The 19,492-nt window shown below is 34.4% G+C and overlaps 1 protein-coding gene across 1 annotated transcript in view; it reads left to right on the top strand.

Moving 5' to 3' along the window:
• Positions 1–19,492, top strand: part of LRP2 (LDL receptor related protein 2) — a 337,404-nt gene that overhangs the window by 180,324 nt on the left and 137,588 nt on the right. The window contains exon 36 of the mRNA XM_053698401.1: positions 12,624–12,837. Within this exon, the coding sequence (XP_053554376.1) occupies positions 12,624–12,837 (214 nt within the window). The remainder of the gene's footprint in view (positions 1–12,623; positions 12,838–19,492) is intronic.

The raw sequence follows: 19,492 nt of genomic DNA, 5'->3' as shown, positions 1-19,492 counted from the left end.
GGGGTAAGTAAATCTTATTTTCTGTGACACTCTAAGCTATGGTTGGGCACTTTTTTTTATAAAGTTCTAAATATATGTATTCAAACATTTATTTGCCTTGACTCAGGATGTTCAACATTCCTTATTTCAGACAGTCAGTTTCATATTTGGGATAATGCATATGAATAAATCAATTTTTTTCTTACCTTAAAAATTTGACTTTTTCCCTGTGGGCTGTTAGGCTCGCGGGGGCTGAAAATGCTTCATTTTATTGCGTCATTCTTGGCGCGGACTTTTTTGGCGCAAATTTTTTTTTCCTGTTTCCGGCGTCATACGTGTCGCCGGAAGTTGCGTCATTTTTGACGTTCTTTTGCGCCAAAAGTGTCGGCGTTCCGGATGTGGCATCATTTTTGGCACCAAAAGCATTTAGGCGCCAAATAATGTGGGCGTCATTTTTGGCGCTAAAAAAATATGGGCGTCACTATTGTCTCCACATTATTTAAGTCTCATTTTTTATTGCTTCTGGTTGCTAGAAGCTTGTTCACTGGCATTTTTTTCCCATTCCTGAAACTGTCATTTAAGGAATTTGATCAATTTTGCTTTATATGTTGTTTTTTCTATTACATATTGCAAGATGTCCCACGTTGAAACTGAGTCAGAAGATACTTCTGGAAAATCGCTGCCTGGGGCTGGAGCTACCAAAGCTAAGTGTATCTGCTGTAATCTTATGGTATCTGTTCCTCCAGCTGTTGTTTGTACTGTTTTGTCATGACAAACTTGTTAATGCAGATAATATTTCCTTTAGTACTGTTACATTACCTGTTGCTGTTCTGTCAACATCTAATACTCAGAGTGTTCCTGATAACATAAGAGATTTTGTTTCTAAATCCATTAAGAAGGCTATGTCTGTTATTCCTCCTTCTAGTAAACGTAAAAAGTCTTTTAAAACTTCTCATTTTTCAGATGAATTTTTAAATGAACATCATCATTCTGATTCTGATAATGGTTCTTCTGGTTCAGAGGATTCTGTCTCAGAGGTTGATGCTGATAAATCTTCATATTTATTTAAAATGGAATTTATTCGTTCTTTACTTAAAGAAGTCCTAATTGCATTAGAAATTGAGGATTCTGGTCCTCTTGATACTAAATCTAAACGTTTAGATAAGGTTTTTAAATCTCCTGTAGTTATTCCAGAAGTTTTTCCTGTCCCTAATGCTATTTCTGAAGTAATTTCCAGGGAATGGAATAATTTGGGAAATTCATTTACTCCTTCTAAACGTTTTAAGCAATCAAAATCCCTAAAGTTGATGGGGCTGTCTCTACTCTTCTTAAGCGTACTACTATTCCTACGGCAGATGGTACTTCCTTTAAGGATCCTTTAGATAGGAAAATTGAATCCTTTCTAAGAAAAGCTTACTTGTGTTCAGGTAATCTTCTTAGACCTGCTATATCTTTAGTGGATGTTGCTGCAGCTTCATCTTTTGGTTAGAAGCTTTAGCGCAACAAGTAACAGATAATAATTCTCATAGCATTTTTTCTTCAACATGCTAATAATTTTATTTGTGATGCCATCTTTGATATCATTAGAGTTGATGTCAGGTATATGTCTCTAGCTATTTTAGCTAGAAGAGCTTTATGGCTTAAAACTTGGAATGCTGATATGTCTTCTAAGTCTACTCTGCTTTCCCTTTCTTTCCAGGGTAATAATCGTTTTCGTTCCTTTCATCACAACAAGGAACAAAAACCTGATCCTTCATCCTCAGGAGCGGTATCAGTTTGGAAACCATCTCCAGTCTGGAATAAATCCAAGCCTTTTAGAAAATCAAAGCCAGCTCAAAGTCCACATGAAGGTGCGGCCCTCATTCCAGCTCAGCTGGTAGGGGGCAGATTACGTTTTTTCAAAGAAATTTGGATCAATTCCGTTCTCAATCTTTGGATTCAGAACATTGTTTCAGAAGGGTATAGAATTGGCTTCAAGATAAGGCCTCCTGCAAAGAGATTTTTTCTTTCCCGTGTCCCAGTAAACCCAGCAAAGGCTCAAGCATTTCTGAATTGTGTTTCAGATCTAGAGTTGACTGGAGTAATTTTGCCAGTTCCAGTTCTGGAACAGGGACTGGGGTTTTATTCAAATCTCTTCATTGTACCAAAGAAGGAAAATTCCTTCAGACCAGTTCTGGATCTAAAAATATTGAATCGTTATGTAAGGATACCAACATTCAAAATGGTAACTGTAAGGACTATCCTGCCTTTTGTTCAGCAAGGGCATTATATGTCTACAATAGATTTACAGGATGCATATCTGCATATTCCGATTCATCCAGATCACTATCAGTTTCTGAGATTCTCTTTCATAGACAGGCATTACCAGTTTGTGGCTCTGCCGTTTGGCCTAGCTACAGCTCCAAGAATTTTTACGAAGGTTCTCGGTGCCCTTCTGTCTGTAATCAGAGAACAGGGTATTGTGGTATTCCTTATTTGGACGATATCTTGGTACTTGCTCAGTCTTCACATTTAGCAGAATCTCATACGAATCGACTTGTGTTGTTTCTTCAACATCATGGTTGGAGGATCAATTTACCAAAAAGTTCATTGATTCCTCAGACTCAGGTAACCTTTTTAGGTTTTCAGATAGATTCAGTGTCCATGACTCTATCTTTGTCAGACAAGAGACGTCTAAAATTGATATCAGCTTGTCGAAACCTTCAGTCACAATCTTTCCCTTCAGTAGCCTTATGCATGGAAATTCTAGGTCTTATGACTGCAGCATCGGACGCGATCCCCTTTGCTCGTTTTCACATGCGGCCTCTTCAGCTCTGTATGCTGAACCAGTGGTGCAGGGATTACACAAAGATATCTCAATTAATATCTTTAAAACCGATTGTACGACACTCTCTGACGTGGTGGACAGATCACCATCGTTTAGTTCAGGGGGCTTCTTTTGTTCTTCCGACCTGGACTGTAATTTCAACAGATGCAAGTCTTACAGGTTGGGGAGCTGTGTGGGGGTCTCTGACAGCACAAGGGGTTTGGGAATCTCAGGAGGTGAGATTACCGATCAATATTTTGGAACTCCGTGCAATTTTCAGAGCTCTTCAGTCTTGGCCTCTTCTAAAGAGAGAATCGTTCATTTGTTTTCAGACAGACAATGTCACAACTGTGGCATACATCAATCATCAAGGAGGGACTCACAGTCCTCTGGCTATGAAAGAAGTATCTCGAATTCTGGTATAGGCGGAATCCAGCTCCTGTCTAGTTTCTGCGGTTCATATCCCAGGTACAGACAATTTGGAAGCGGATTATCTCAGTCGCCAAACGTTACATCCGGGCGAATGGTCTCTTCACCCAGAGGTATTTCTTCAGATTGTTCAAATGTGGGGTTTTCCAGAAATAGATCTGATGGCTTCTCATCTAAACAAGAAACTTCCCAGGTATCTGTCCAGATCCAGGGATCCTCTAGCGGAAGCAGTGGATGCGTTGTCACTTCCTTGGAAGTATCATCCTGCCTATCTCTTTCCGCCTCTAGTTCTTCTTCCAAGAGTAATCTCCAAGATTCTGAAGGAATGCTCGTTTGTTCTGCTGGTGGCTCCAGCATGGCCTCACAGGTTTTGGTATGCGGATCTTGTCCGGATGGCCTCTTGCCAACCGTGGACTCTTCCGTTAAAACCAGACCTTCTGTCACAAGGTCCTTTTTTTCCATCAGGATCTCAAATCCTTAAATTTAAAGGCATGGAGATTGAACTCTTGATTCTTAGTCAAAGAGGTTTCTCTGACTCTGTGATTAATACTATGTTACAGGCTCGTAAATCCGTATCTAGGGAGATATATTATAGAGTCTGGAAGACTTATATTTCTTGGTGTCTTTCTCATCATTTTTCCTGGCATTCTTTTAGAATTCCGAGAATTTTACAGTTTCTTCAGGATGGTTTGGATAAAGGTTTGTCTGCAAGTTCCTTGAAAGGACAAATCTCTGCTCTTTCTGTTCTTTTTCACAGAAAGATTGCTAATCTTCCTGATATTCATTGTTTTGTACAAGCTTTGGTTCGTATAAAACCTGTCATTAAGTCAATTTCTCCTCCTTGGAGTTTGAATTTGGTTCTGGGGGCTCTTCAAGCTCCTCCGTTTGAACCTATGCATTCTTTGGACATTAAATTACTTTCTTGGAAAGTTTTGTTCCTTTTGGACATCTCTTCTGCCAGAAGAGTTTCTGAATTATCTGCTCTTTCTTGTGAGTCTCCTTTTCTGATTTTTCATCAGGATAAGGCGGTGTTGCGAACTTCTTTTAAATTTTTACCTAAGGTTGTGAATTCTAACAACATTAGTAGAGAAGTTGTGGTTCCTTCATTATGTCCTAATCCTAAGAATTCTAAGGAGAAATCATTGCATTTTTTGGATGTAGTTAGAGCTTTGAAATATTATGTTGAAGCTACTAAGAATTTCCGAAAGACTTCTAGTCTATTTGTTATCTTTTCCGGTTCTAGGAAAGGTCAGAAGGCTTCTACTATTTCTTTGGCATCTTGGTTGAAATCTTTATTTCATCATGCTTATGTCGAGTCGGGTAAAACTCCGCCTCAAAGGATTACAGCTCATTCTACTAGGTCAGTTTCTACTTCCTGGGCGTTTAGGAATGAAGCTTCGGTTGATCAGATTTGCAAAGCAGCAACTTGGTCTTCTTTGCATACTTTTACTAAATTCTACCATTTTGATGTGTTTTCTTCTTCTGAAGCAGTTTTTGGTAGAAAAGTACTTCAGGCAGCTGTTTCAGTTTGATTCTTCTGCTTATAATTTCAGTTTTTTTCATTATAAGTTTTAAACTTTGTTTGGGTGTGGATTATTTTCAGCGGAATTGGCTGTCTTTATTTTATCCCTCCCTCTCTAGTGACTCTTGCGTGGAAGATCCACATCTTGGCTAGTCATTATCCCATACGTCACTAGCTCATGGACTCTTGCTAATTACATGAAAGAAAACATAATTTATGTAAGAACTTACCTGATAAATTCATTTCTTTCATATTAGCAAGAGTCCATGAGGCCCACCCTTTTTTTGTGGTGGTTATGATATTTTTGTATAAAGCACAATTATTCCAATTCCTTATATTTATGCTTCGCACTTTTTTCTTATCACCCCACTTCTTGGCTATTCGTTAAACTGATTTGTGGGTGTGGTGAGGGGTGTATTTATAGGCATTTTGAGGTTTGGGAAACTTTGCCCCTCCTGGTAGGAATGTATATCCCATACGTCACTAGCTCATGGACTCTTGCTAATATGAAAGAAATGAATTTATCAGGTAAGTTCTTACATAAATTATGTTTTTGCTGAAAAAAGCTAAGCATGTGTATGAAACACTATAAGGCAGCAGTTTTTCACGAATGTTATCCATTTGTAAGAGCATTAGAGAGCAGCACTATTTTTAGTGCTCCAGACACCTACCTAAGTATCTCTTCAACAAAGAATACTATGGGAACAAATTTGATTATAGAATTAAATTGTAATTTTTTTAAACAATTGTATTCTGCTCCCTAAAGACTCTACTGTTCAGGGATGCATACAACCTACACTAACCTTATTTTTTACCAGTTCCTCTCCTCCATTGCTATCCCCTGAACCCCCTTAGCTTGTAAGCCTAAGAGTCCAGCTCTTTGTAGATCTTCTTCTCAAGAGCTGACTACAACAGTGCAACTCTTGGCAGGGCCCTCTACCCATTTGATCCCTATAATTGTTTTGTTGTACTCCGCATTTGTTTATAGCACTGAGGAATCTGTTGGTGCTCTACATATAACTGATAATAATAAAAATAATAATTTGCTGAGGGGCCTATTTATCAAAGCGCCAACTATGTTGCATTCTCCGGCGTCAATACGCTCGCAAGACATCGCTGCTGCGGATCTGAATACGATCTCCTTATTTATCAAAAAAGCCGTCAAAAACACGAGCGTCAAGTATGGTGCGAAGAGCATCAAACTGGTGTTAACTAACAGTCATCGATGTCGCGGTTATTCGGGTTTTTCCCAACTTTATTTATACCATTTCATTCCTGTCCATGAACAAGCACATTTCTCTAAAGCTAATCTTTTATTTTTCATCTGTTAATGTACAAGAAATAGCTAGATTTATACCTCAACAATTTATTATATGATACTGTCACATAAATGAATGTGTATTTGTATTTCTAGAAGTCATATATATATATTTTTTAATTATTATTAATGCTAGAATTTGTACATATCCTTGCACATACTTGTATATGTATATATATATATATATATATATATATATATATATATATATATATATATATATATATATATATATGTGTGTGTGTGTGTGTGTGTGTGTGTTATGCCAGAAATCTTTTGCAAACATTTTTACATGTCCCTAAGTTCTGTTTTTTTTTTGTTCTAAACAATGTTGTCTGTCATATCTCTGTCTTTATGTATATAGTGTAAATATATTATTATTCTGATTGCAAATATAACATATAATCAGGGTATCATATGTATTTATTTGCAATCAATGGATATTTTAAAGGGATAGGAAATTAAAAATTTAAGTTACATGATTCAGATAGAGCATGTAATTTTAAAACACTTTAAAACTCACTTCTATTTTCAAATGTGCTTTATTTTCTTGGTATCCCTTGTTGGAATAGAATACACACATATCCTACACTAGTGGGAGCTAGCTGCTAATTTTTGCCTGCACACATTTGTCTCTTGTGATTGGTTAAATAGATGTGTTTAGCTAGCTGCCGGTAGTGCCGTGCTGTTCCTTCTGCAAAGGATAACAAGAGAATAAAGCAAATTTGATAATAAAAGTGAATTTGAAAGATTTTAAAAATTGTATGTTCTATCAAAATCATGAAATAATATTTTGGGGTTTCCTGTCCCTTTAAGAGCTGGGCCAGTTTTCTCTCTGTACCTGTCTAGCCTCTCCTGATTGCAATCTATTTTTAAAAACCACCCCTACACAGGTGTTATAAGATGGGCTGGCATATAAAATAACATTTCTTACTGAAAAAGAAATTCAAGAGAAGGAAGAAATACACTGAAAAAAGCATGCCAGTATAGAGGTGATTTTAATTTCTGCTGTATCTGAATCATGACAGTTTAAAATTAGGTGGGCTATCCCTTTGAGCTATCAGTTTAAGATTATATTGAAACAAACATCAATTTGAATTTTAAAATCTTTGTCTAAACTATTACACTGTGTGTCCTAATATCAGCATCAATGTTTATCTTTAAAGGGACATTAAACCCAATTTTTTTCTTTATTTACTATTTACTATGTTGCTTCATTCTCTTGATATCCTTTTCTGAAAAGCATATCTGGATAGGCTTAGTAGTGCACATAGATGCCTTGTGTGATTGGCTCATCCATGTGCATTGCTATTTCTTCAGCAAAGGATATCTAAAGAATGCAAATTAGATAATAGAAGTAAATTGGAATGTTGTTTAAAATTGTATTCTCTACCTGAATAATAAAGAAAAATTGTGGTTTTAGTGTCCCTTTAATACTAATTTCACATATACATACTTTCAAAGTATAATACACAATGTAACAAATGGCACTTACAATTTCTAATGAGTGATCAATGACACAAGTATCGAGCAATTTGATTCGTTAGTGATAGTTTATAATGTGTATTTGAATCAGATCGGCTTATGTCATAAATCATGTGATTATGCATATTCCAATCAAAAGTGGTGGAAAAATTCACTAGTGTGTCGGTTGAGTTTGCGTCATAATTGGTGCGAAAAGTGTTGAGTCAAATATGGTACGAAGTGGAGAGTGGGACTTGTATTACATGGCTTAAACAAGGTGTATATAGATTTTTCCAAAAAAAATAAAAAGGAAGTTAGCTATATTATTTTGTGTATTTATTTCATTTTTATCTCTATATCTATTAGTGCACCAAATGTGTAGCAATAATATTGTTTGATTTAGAAACGGTATACAAATGTAATAAAGTTTCATTTTTATCCCTATATCTACTAGTGCACCAAATGTGTAGCAATAATATTGTTTGATTTAGAAACGGTATACAAATGTAATAAAGTTTCTTATTTACTTTTATTATGTCATAAGCTTTCTGAGTTTTCAGACTCCCATTGAGTTCTATGGCATCCGCGACCTCAAGGGTGGCAAATTGAAAACTAGGTACGCTGAGTCGGAAAAGATGCGAGCGTAAATGTAGAATTTTTTGATAACTTAGTGAGAGCTTTGATTAGTGTCGATTAGGAGGGCGAATGAACACATTTCCGCTCGGATTGAGATTGTGGGATCATATTTTACGTCACAAATTTCAACATTTGCAGATCTTGACATTGATAACTACGGCAGATCAATCTCGCAACAAATACGATGCGGAATTCCAGCGTATTTTCAGTTGACTCTTTGATAAATAGGCCCTTCAGTCTGAATCACAAAATAATTTTTTTGGGTTTCATACCCCTTTAAATATTAAGGGCTAGATTACGAGTGGAGCCCTAATTATTGCTCCCGCTAGCGCCATATCTGTATTTGAATTCGGCTTTTTGCATGTGTCGGATACCGCACATATTACAAGTTTAAAATAAAAAGTTTTCACTCGCATGCTAACCCTATGCACCCAAAAAGCTGAAGTTACAATATCGTGAGCACGTTATCGTATTTTCCCATAGTCATCAATGGAGAGTGAAAAGTGTAAAAAAGAAGTCGCATAACCCCAATCTCGTTTTTTTCAAGTGTGCTAATGTTTCACATTCCAATGCTATTCACATAGATAATATATATATATATATATATATTATAAATATATATAAGTATAGATAAATATCTATTTATTAATACTTAGAACATATTCCCCTATGTAAAGAACATTATATATGTGTATTTGCCTATAACTCTATATATTTTCCTATAGACATATAGGTATAGATATGTATTTTACATGAACAGTATCAGATAAATATAGAAATATATATTTAATATATGTGAAGAATATAGGAATGTAATATTTATTTAACGCGCCTTAAGAATACTACATTTTCCTGTACGGTAACCCGACCATGTTAAAATCTAAATTAAGAAACACAATGCCCAACAATAAAAAATAGTGTACTTTCTATTATTAAATATATATTTCTATATATATCTGATACTGTTCATGTAAAATACATATCTATACCTATATATCTATAGAAATAGATATGCAGTTATAGGTATATACACACATACATAGAAATATGTATTTTAGAATGAAATGTACATTATCCTCTAAGTGAAGAACATTGGAATGTGAAATATGTACAGTAAATATTCAGTAAAACACATAAATACATTTGTAGACACACACACACATATATATATATATATACATACAGTATATATATATATATATATATATATATATATATATATATATACAGTGTATATATATATATATATAAACATGGACATATTCAGACATGTATATGTATGTATCTCTACGTTAAAGCCCTTTGCAGTCCTTTATTTTCTAACACCTGAGATCTCATATTTTTGACCCCCTTATTACTTTTTATTGCAATTTTTTTAACCCCTTAATGACCGAGGACGTGCAGGGTACGTCCTCAAAAAAAAGGCAGTTAACGCCTGAGGACGTACCCTGCACGTCCTCGGTGTGGAAAGCAGCTGGAAGCGATCCTGCTCGCTTCCAGCTGCTTTCCGGTTATTGCAGTGATGCCTCGATATCGAGGCATCCTGCAATAACCATTTGTAGCCATCCGGTGCAGAGAGAGCCACTCTGTGGCCCTCTCTGCACCGGACATTAACGGCTACGTTCGTTGGTGGGTGGGAGCCGGTGTGGGAGGTGGGTGGCGGCCATCGATGGCCTTTGTGATGCGGAGGGGGGCGGGATCGGGGCGGGGACGACCGGGGGGACGCGCACGGACGCGCGCACGTGCACGGGGAGGCCGGGCGGGTGCGTGCACGGGGAGGGAGCGGGTGGGAACCACTACGCTACAGAAAGTTAGAAGCGGGGATCAAAGGGGTTAATATGTTTATTTTGGTGATCGGTTTGGCTGGTGGGGTATTGGACTGTGGGGGGGAAGCTACACTACAGAAACAAATAATAAAAAAGAAAAAAAAAACATTTTTATTTGCAAACTGGGTACTGGCAGACAGCTGCCAGTACCCAAGATGGCCCCAATAAGGCAGAGGGGGAGGGTTAGGGAGCTATTTTGGGGGGATCAGGGAGGTTGGGGGCTAAGGGGGGACCCTACATAGCAGCATATGTAAATATGCTTAAATTTTATTTATTTTTTTATACCTTTTATTTTAGTACTGGCAGACTTTCTGCCAGTACTTAAGATGGCGGGGACAATTGTGGGGTGGGGGAGGGAAGAGTGCTGTTTGGGAGGGATCAGGGGGTGGGATGTGTCAGGTGGGAGTCTGATCTCTACACTAAAGCTAAAATTAACCCTGCAAGCTCCCTACAAACTACCTAATTAACCCCTTCACTGCTGGCCATAATACACATGTGATGCGCAGCAGCATTTAGCGGCCTTATAATTACCAAAAAGCAACGCCAAAGCCATATATGTCTGCTATTTCTGAACAAAGGGGATCCCAGAGAAGCATTTAAAACCATTTGTGCCATAATTGCACAAGCTGTTTGTAAATAATTTTAGTGAAAAACCTAAAGTTTGAAAAAGTGAACAATTTTTTTTTATTTGATTGCTTTTGGCGGTGAAATGGTGGCATGAAATATACCAAAATGGGCCTAGATCAATACTTGGGGTTGTCTACTACACTACACTAGAGCTAAAATTAACCCTAGAAGCTCCCTACATGCTCCCTAATTAACCCATTCACTGCTGGGCATAATACACGTGTGGTGCGCAGTGGCATTTAGCAGCCTTCTAATTACCAAAAAGCAAAGCCAAAGCCATATATGTCTGCTATTTATGAACAAAGGGGATCCCAGAGAAGCATTTACAACCATTTATTCCATAATTTCATGAGTTGTTTGTAAATAATTTCAGTGAGAAACCTAAAGTTTGTGAAAAAATTTGTGAAAAAGTAAAAAAAATTTTTTATTTGATCGCATTCGGCGGTGAAATGGTGGCATGAAATATACCAAAATGGGCCTAGATCAATACTTTGGGATGTCTTCTAAAAAAAAATATATACATGTCAATGGATATTCAGAGATTCCTGAAAGATATTAGTGTCCCAATGTAACCAGCGCTAATTTTGAAAAAAAGTTGTTTGGAAATAGCAAAGTGCTACTTGTATTTATGGCCCTATAACTTGCAAAAAAAGCAAAGAACATGTGAACATTGGGTATTTCTAAACTCAGGACAAAATTTAGAAACTATTTAGCATGGGTGTTTTTTGGTGGTTGTAGATGTGTAACAGATTTTGGGGGTCAAAGTTAGAAAAAGTGTGTTTTTTTCCATTTTTTCCTCATATTTTATAATATTTTTTATAGTAAATTATAATATATGATGAAAATAATGGTATATTTTGAAAGTCCATTTAATGGCGAGAAAAACGGTATATAATATGTGTGGGTACAGTAAATGAGTAAGAGGAAAATTACAGCTAAACACAAACACTGCAGAAATGTAAAAATAGCCTTGGTCCCAAACGGACAGAAAATGGAAAAGTGCTGTGGTCATTAAGGGGTTAAAATAACTTTTATCAGACAGTGTTAATATAAGTTGAACTGTACTTTTAAATGTAATTGTGATGTTTTTTGTGACACTTTTTATTTGACCGTAACAATTAACCAGAGCTCTGAAGTTGCGCCAACCTGACACGTGCTAAGTTCAATTGCGCTCGAGCGAACGCGTTTACTTTCAACTTGTAATACACATGCTACTTCCGCTACGCACATATACTCGAGATACACCTGATATCGCTTGTGCACAACTGTTAGAACACCACTTGTAATCAAACCCTAAATACATTTCATGCACCTTCCTCTAAGTATGGAGGCTGCAATTTTAAAATGTAGGTTTCCCTGCAGGTATAGTAAGTAGAGTGTCTTCACATGTGCAAAAGTGTTAGCACTGAAATACAGTAAAAATGAGATTTAAAATGGCGGCACTCATAACCAGAGGGAAGAGTGGAATAACCTCAATACTATGCTTATTAAATTGATTTTGTATTAAATGTATATTTAATTTGCTACAGATATTTTCCTGGGATGCAGAAAAAGGTGCTGGCAGTAAAATTGATACAAATTATATTTTACAAAACACCACACCCTTGTGCACATAAATGAAGAGTGTCCTCACTAGAATGGTGTTACTTACAAGTAGTGGTCCATATACTTTATGTATTTATTGGAACACCTTTTTTTAAAAAACAAAAATCATACATGTAGATGGTGTCATGATTTCTGTCAAGTACAGATTCTGCAGAGCAGACTCAATAATGGAATATAAAATACAGTAGACTTGTATATTAATTGAAAAACACTTGTTGAATGAGAAAAACAATCAGACTGCCTAAAATGATTTTAAACGCATGCATAAAGTTATTAAGACCTTATGTTTTATACGCTTTGTTTAATTTCCAAATCAGACCTCCTCAATTATTTGTTTTTTGAAGACGTTGCTTATTTTCTACCAAAGCAGGTGCTTAAAAAGCTTTAATTAAACTTTAACTGATCCCTTAGATTGAAAGAGGAAATTTGGATGGTACAAACCGTGTTATTGTTGTGAACCATCTCTCCCACCCTTGGGGAATAGCTGTCCACGAAGCTTTCCTTTATTACACTGATCGCGATTATGAAGTCATTGAGAGGGTTGACAAGTCTACTGGAGCGAACAAAGTGGTGATGAGAGACAACGTTCCAGGGCTGAAGTGCCTGCGTGTTCACTATAGAGACAGTGAGTATCATTGTTGCTTTGGAAGGTGCAAATTCCAGAGTAAAAAAGGTTAAAAATGCTCAAAAATAATCTGCATATTTTAGGATTTTATTTTTATTACAATATACTTAAATTACAAATATAAACATAAATCTTTTTTACAGGTTAATACATTAAAGTCCTATGTAACTTCCCCAAGGCAGAAATTTTACACAATGATAATTTAACATACATTTATGTATAGATAACGCATATTTTTTTAATATGTCTTTATATGCAGCTAATTCTATATACGGCTAGTTTACAACCAGAGATCAGTCAACAGCACAATCTGGTGTTACAAATGGATGGTTAAATATTTTAACCATATAAAACATTTTTTAATTCACCCCATACTTTTAAAGCATACAGCAGGGAGGGCTCTTAGTGCGCTCATTATTATTGTAGTAAAAGTTGTGAATTAAGTTAAAATACTGCTTTGAAATGTATGCACCTTTTAAGACTTGAAGTAAACCATTATTATTAATAGTATTGTGTGGAACTATACATAAAGAACTCCACACCATCAGCTTAGCTCATTCTCTAGAGCTGTGTTTTTCAACCAGTGTGCCGTGGCACACTAGTGTGCCGTGAGAGATCCTCAGGTGTGCCACGGCAGACTGACAACAGTGTGACATATTTTTTAAACTTTGCTTGTTTTTTACTCTCAGTGCAGGGGTAGTTTGTAGGAGGCATGGCATAACAGCACAATACATACAGTATGTGTGTGTTTGTGTGTATGTGTATATATATATATGCTGTATTAGGCTACAATGTGTGATTTTTTTTAAAAAGTGTGCCACGGCAAAAAAAAAAGGTTAAAAATCACTGCTCTAGAGATATCCAACATCAATTTTACCGCGCACCCCTATAGAAGTCTATTATGTGAGAGGTTTAGTGCACCTGCACTATTTGACATGCAGATGTTAGCACACCCTAGAAAGATGAAAAAATAACTTCGGACTTGTAATATAAGCACAAAAATAGAAATGCTATTGACTGCACTCAAGTGATGTTAACGCACAACAGCGCTTATATTCTTGCACTCCACTTGTAATCTAGGCCATAATATCGTTAATGAAATGTAACAAAAATGCCAGCTGTATAAGACTACATTTTATAACAATATCATTATAAATCTAACATTATTTTTAGAATTATTATTAAAGATCATAGTTAATGCAAGATAGAAACAAAAATATTTTTAACCATTATAAACAAATCTTCTTGGAAGATTCCTGCAAAATGTATTTAAAATGTACTCATTATTAGCCTTTTCCATGGTAACAAGAATTATGGATAGTAGTAAGCAATGAACAGCCAGATTACAAGTGATGCTTTAATGATAGTGTGGGACGCAATACGCAATATCGTTGGATCGTCCTCCCATTAGCGTGCAACATGATATTAAGTCCATGATAAAGTGTGTTAACCAAAGAAGGGTTAGCATGGCCGACTTCACTCTAGCACAATCTATACTTTCAAAGGATATCGCGACCAAGATAATTTGCACAGATATCTCAAGAGAAAGATGAAACTGCGCTAGAATATTTAGCATGACTTTAGACCTGAAGTAAACTTAAGGTTAAAAAAAGTTGTACAAAACACATGTTAAATATATTAAAATAAAGTATTACACACACTTAAAATAAAATAAAAAATACCTGTATATATATATTCAAGCAAGAAGCACTCTCACCTAACAAGTCTTTAAACACCAGGGTGCAGCAAGTAATAATAAGCTTTCAAGAAAAAATAGCACTCACTGGTTTTGAAAACAAAAACAGTGTTTTACTCGCATGACGTTTCGGGCTCCTGTTTGTTTTCAAATCCAGTGAGTGCTATTTTTTCTTGAAAGCTTATATATATATATATATATATATATATATATATATATATATATATATATATATATATATATAAAAATTAATATTTACTTTTTAATAAAAAATATTTTATATACAGTATTTATATATATATATATTTATATATAATAATTATTATTATTATTAAAAATGCTTTAAAAGAGTTAAAAGGGATATGGTACATGACATTGTGTTTGACTGGGAAGGATGTCATGATATATATACGTATATATATATATATATATATATATATATATATATATATATATATATATATATATATACACGTGTGTGTATACATGTGTATTTATGTGTTTATATGTGTAAATATGTATGTGCACAATACCTTGAGACATGCAATATCATTTGTAATCAAATTTAATGTGTTTTGAATATAATTATTTTAAATTCCTATGTTCTTCACACAGGGAGAAAAATATTTGTATTTTTAAATATATATATATATATATATATATATATATATATATATGTGTGTGTGCCTGTATATATACAAACTCTCTCTCTCTCTCTCTCTCTCTCTCTCTCTCTCTCTATATATATATATATATATATATATATATATATATATATATATATATATATATATATATATATATATAAATATATATATATGCAGTATATACAAATATTCATATAGATATTTAGGTATAGAGATATATTTGACAAAGATAAATATATATATATATATCTGTGTATATATATATCTATGTGAAGAAAAAAGGAATGTTCGAGCGTTAACTGCAATAGAAGTAAGCTTTTTGCGTGCGTCGTGTTGCGCTTGTATTATGAGTTAAAAGTAAACCATTTTCGCTCGCGTGCTAACCCAACAAGGGCAAAAAAGCCCAACTTAGTATATGACGTGCACGTTTACGTATTCCCCCATATTAGAGCTGCAACAACTAATCGTCATAATCGATAATAATCGATTATGAAAATAGTTGTCAACGAATCTCATAATCGATTAATCGGGTTGCAATTAGTTGGTCTGTGCACAAGACCAGCTGCTTCACTCCAATGAGCTCCTGCATATGGTATTGTGTTTTATGGCTATTTCCTTAGCCTAAAGGACGTCTACAGACATCTACTTTTCACTTTTTCAGGACAGTATACTTTTACAACCAGCCCTTACTTATGTGCAACCCAGATATAATAGTCATCATTTGGATTGTTTATATTAAATTTGGTGATTTGGAACTATGCTTTGCATGATATAGTGCTAAGCTTGTTATTTACACCTTGCCCCTAGATTGATGGGAGTTATTTAAATTGATGTGCACTATTATCTGTTTGCACAATTATTAGCGTATTGCTTGCTATTGCTGATTATATGTACTGTATAAATAAATGTGTAAGGCTTTGTCCTGTTATTGATATACAGTCCTTAGCGCTTTTGATTTTGTTTTTTATTGTTTTTTTATATTTTTAATAAATTGTGATATGTACCAGATTCAACCTTTATAAGTATATATTTGTTATTTTTAGAGCGGACTAGATATTTCCCCTAACCTTATATCTGGTTATTTACCATTGCATGCAGATATTCAAGATATTTTTATGTTAGAATAAAGTCAAGGGTTACTTTATTGAGAGGCCCCTTGCCAAGGTAGAAAACACTTAGCATTGGTGAAGAGCTAACAAAGATAAATATCCCACTTTGGTGAAATTGGTAAAACCCTACTTATACACCTCAACAGCCTTTTCTCTGCTGCAGGAAATATAGCTGCAAACAGAGAACCAGCCTTAGCCAGAAGCATGTGGACATGTTGAGATTTTTGCATTTCAATGCAAAGTTTCTGAAAGAGTGAATAACAGAATGTTATTAACAGTGATAGTCTAACTCTTTCTAGTTCTACCACTTTTCAAACTGTTTGTGATTTTGTTTTGTTTAATTATAAAACTGTGCTCTGCTGCTTAAAAATTGAAGAAACAGTTGTGTTAATGTAAAGTTTTAGTCTGAAGTTTATATTTGTAACACTCATTATGTGGATTTTAATTTAAAACATAGAAAACTATTATTGATTCTCTTTTTATCCGATTAGTCGATTAATCGAAAAAATAATCGGCCGATTAATCGATTATGAAAATAATCGTTAGTTGCAGCCCTACCCCATATAAATCAATGGAGAAAAAAGTGGGAAAAAAACAACTTACTTGCACGCAAAACCGATCGTATATTCTCATGTGCGTTAACACAACATGAAAATTTAAATATTTCACATTCCAATGTTCTTCACAAAGTAGAATATGTTCTATTATTGATACATACGTCTACATATATCTGATGGTATTTTGGTACATACATATATATATATATATATATATATATTCATATATATATACATACATGAATATATATAGGTATAGAGGTATACAGATATATATATATATATATATATATATATATATATATATATATATATATATATATATATATATATATATATATATATATATATATATATATACAGTATATACAAATATTCATATAGATATTTAGGTATAGAGATATATTTGACAAAGATAAATATATATATATATATATATATATCTGTATATATATATATATATATATATATATATCTATGTGAAGAAAAAAGGAATGTTCGAGCGTTAACTGCAATAGAAGTAAACTTTTTGCGTGCGTCGTGTTGCGCTTGTATTATGAGTTAAAAGTAAACAATTTTCGCTTGCGTGCTAACCCAACATGGGCAAAAAAGCCCAACTTAGTATATGACGTGCACGTTTACGTATTCCCCCATATAAATCAATGGAGAAAAAAGTGGAAAAAAAAACAACTTACTTGCACGCAAACCCGATCGTATATTCTCATGTGCGTTAACACAACATGAAAATTTAAATATTTCACATTCCAATGTTCTTCACAAAGTAGAATATGTTCGATTATTGATACATACGTCTACATATATCTGATGGTATTTTGGTACATACATATATATATATATTCATATATATATACATACATGAATATATATAGGTATAGAGGTATACAGATATATATATATATACACACACACACACACACACACATATATATATATATATATATATATATATATATTTACGAATATCTATTTAAAAATACTTAGAACATATTCTGCTATGTACAGAACATTGGAATGTGAAATATTTACAGTAAATACACAGTATAACACTTTATTAAAAATGAATATTGCATTAATATGTTTTTTCATGTTTTCATCTACTTGCAAAGGGCTCCATTGCACTTATACAGATGTCTTATGTGTATACATCTGTATGTATGTGTTTATATGTGTATACACACACACATATAGATAAATATATATACTGTATATATATATATATATATATATATATATATATATATATATATATATATATACAGTATATATATACACATACATAAATATCTTTAGAGATGTATGTATCTTAAAGGGCCATGATACCCAAATGTTGAAACACTTCAAAGTGATGCAGCAAAGCTGTAAAAAGCTGACTAGAAAATATCACCAGAACATCGCTATGTAAAAAAGAAAGATATTTTACCACAAAATGTACTAAGTATTTAAACACCATAGCAAAGGACTTTAAGCAGCAAATCAGTATGCCTGTCCCGGGACAGGCAAGGGAGTGAGCTTCCCTATTCAGTTTAAGGAAGTTTACTATGTAATCTCATGAAATCACAGTAAATGAGTTCATGACCTCAGCACTGCTGATGCTGATTGGCTGCTGTTCATTTCTTTTTCTTTGCAGCTGGGCAGCAGCTGAAGTATAACTTTTTACACAGGACGTACTCTAGTGAGCTGAGGAGATTGTGAGGTAAAATATCTTCCTTTTTTACATAGAGATGCTCTGGTGATATTTTCCTGTCAGCTTTTTACAGTTAAACTGCATCAGTTTCAAGTGATTTAGCATATGAGTATTATGTCCCTTTAATGTTAAAGCCCTTTACCTGTCTTTTTTTTCTAACACCTGAGATCTCATATCTTTGAGTCCTTACAACTTTTTGTGCAATATATTTTTTAAAATCATTTTTATAAGATGGTGTTATTATGAGTGTAAGTATACTTTGTAATATGTTTTGTGCAACTTTTTTGTTTTTTGAAACAGTTAACCGGAGCTCTGAGGATGCAAATGTGAGCACTCCAGTACAATATTGCCCTTTGAGTTTAATGCACTTGGTCTATAGCGGTGTCGGGTTAGTGTGCAAACAATTTTCAGCATGTTTTATAGAAGTCTATGGTTCTCCAAAGTCCTGAAGTTAGCGTGCCTTTTTCTTTCGCTTGCGCGCTAACTTTACTTTCAACCTGTAATACCAGCGCTACTACGGCAGCGAAAAATGTAATCTAGTCCAAAAGCTTTTAGACATATTAATTTCATAATTAAATTCAAATTATCTTTTGTCCCTAGGCCACATATCCAGATTTTTTCTAGTGGTTAGTAGTATTTTTGCTCTTCCATGTTTCAAATGTTTCAGTAGATATTTAATTTAGTATATCATTTTTCACTAAACTACTTCTGCTGTTTAAAACAAATAAAAATCTGTGATACAACTAATTAGGGCTTTAGACCGCTAGATATCAGCTTTTTTCACACGTCGAGCAGCACGCATATTACAAGTTGACAGTAAAAAGTTTTCTCTTGCATGCTAACCCAATGCATGCAAAAAGACAAACTTGGAATATTGCCACCACATTAACATATTCCCCCCATGGACTTCAATGAAGTGTGAAAAGTGGGGGGGAAAACGA

Source organism: Bombina bombina, chromosome 1 (assembly GCF_027579735.1).
Source record: "Bombina bombina isolate aBomBom1 chromosome 1, aBomBom1.pri, whole genome shotgun sequence".
Classification (NCBI taxonomy): domain Eukaryota; kingdom Metazoa; phylum Chordata; class Amphibia; order Anura; family Bombinatoridae; genus Bombina; species Bombina bombina.
The sequence above is the reverse complement of the archived record's forward strand: the minus strand, read 5'-3'. Positions and strand labels throughout refer to the sequence as shown.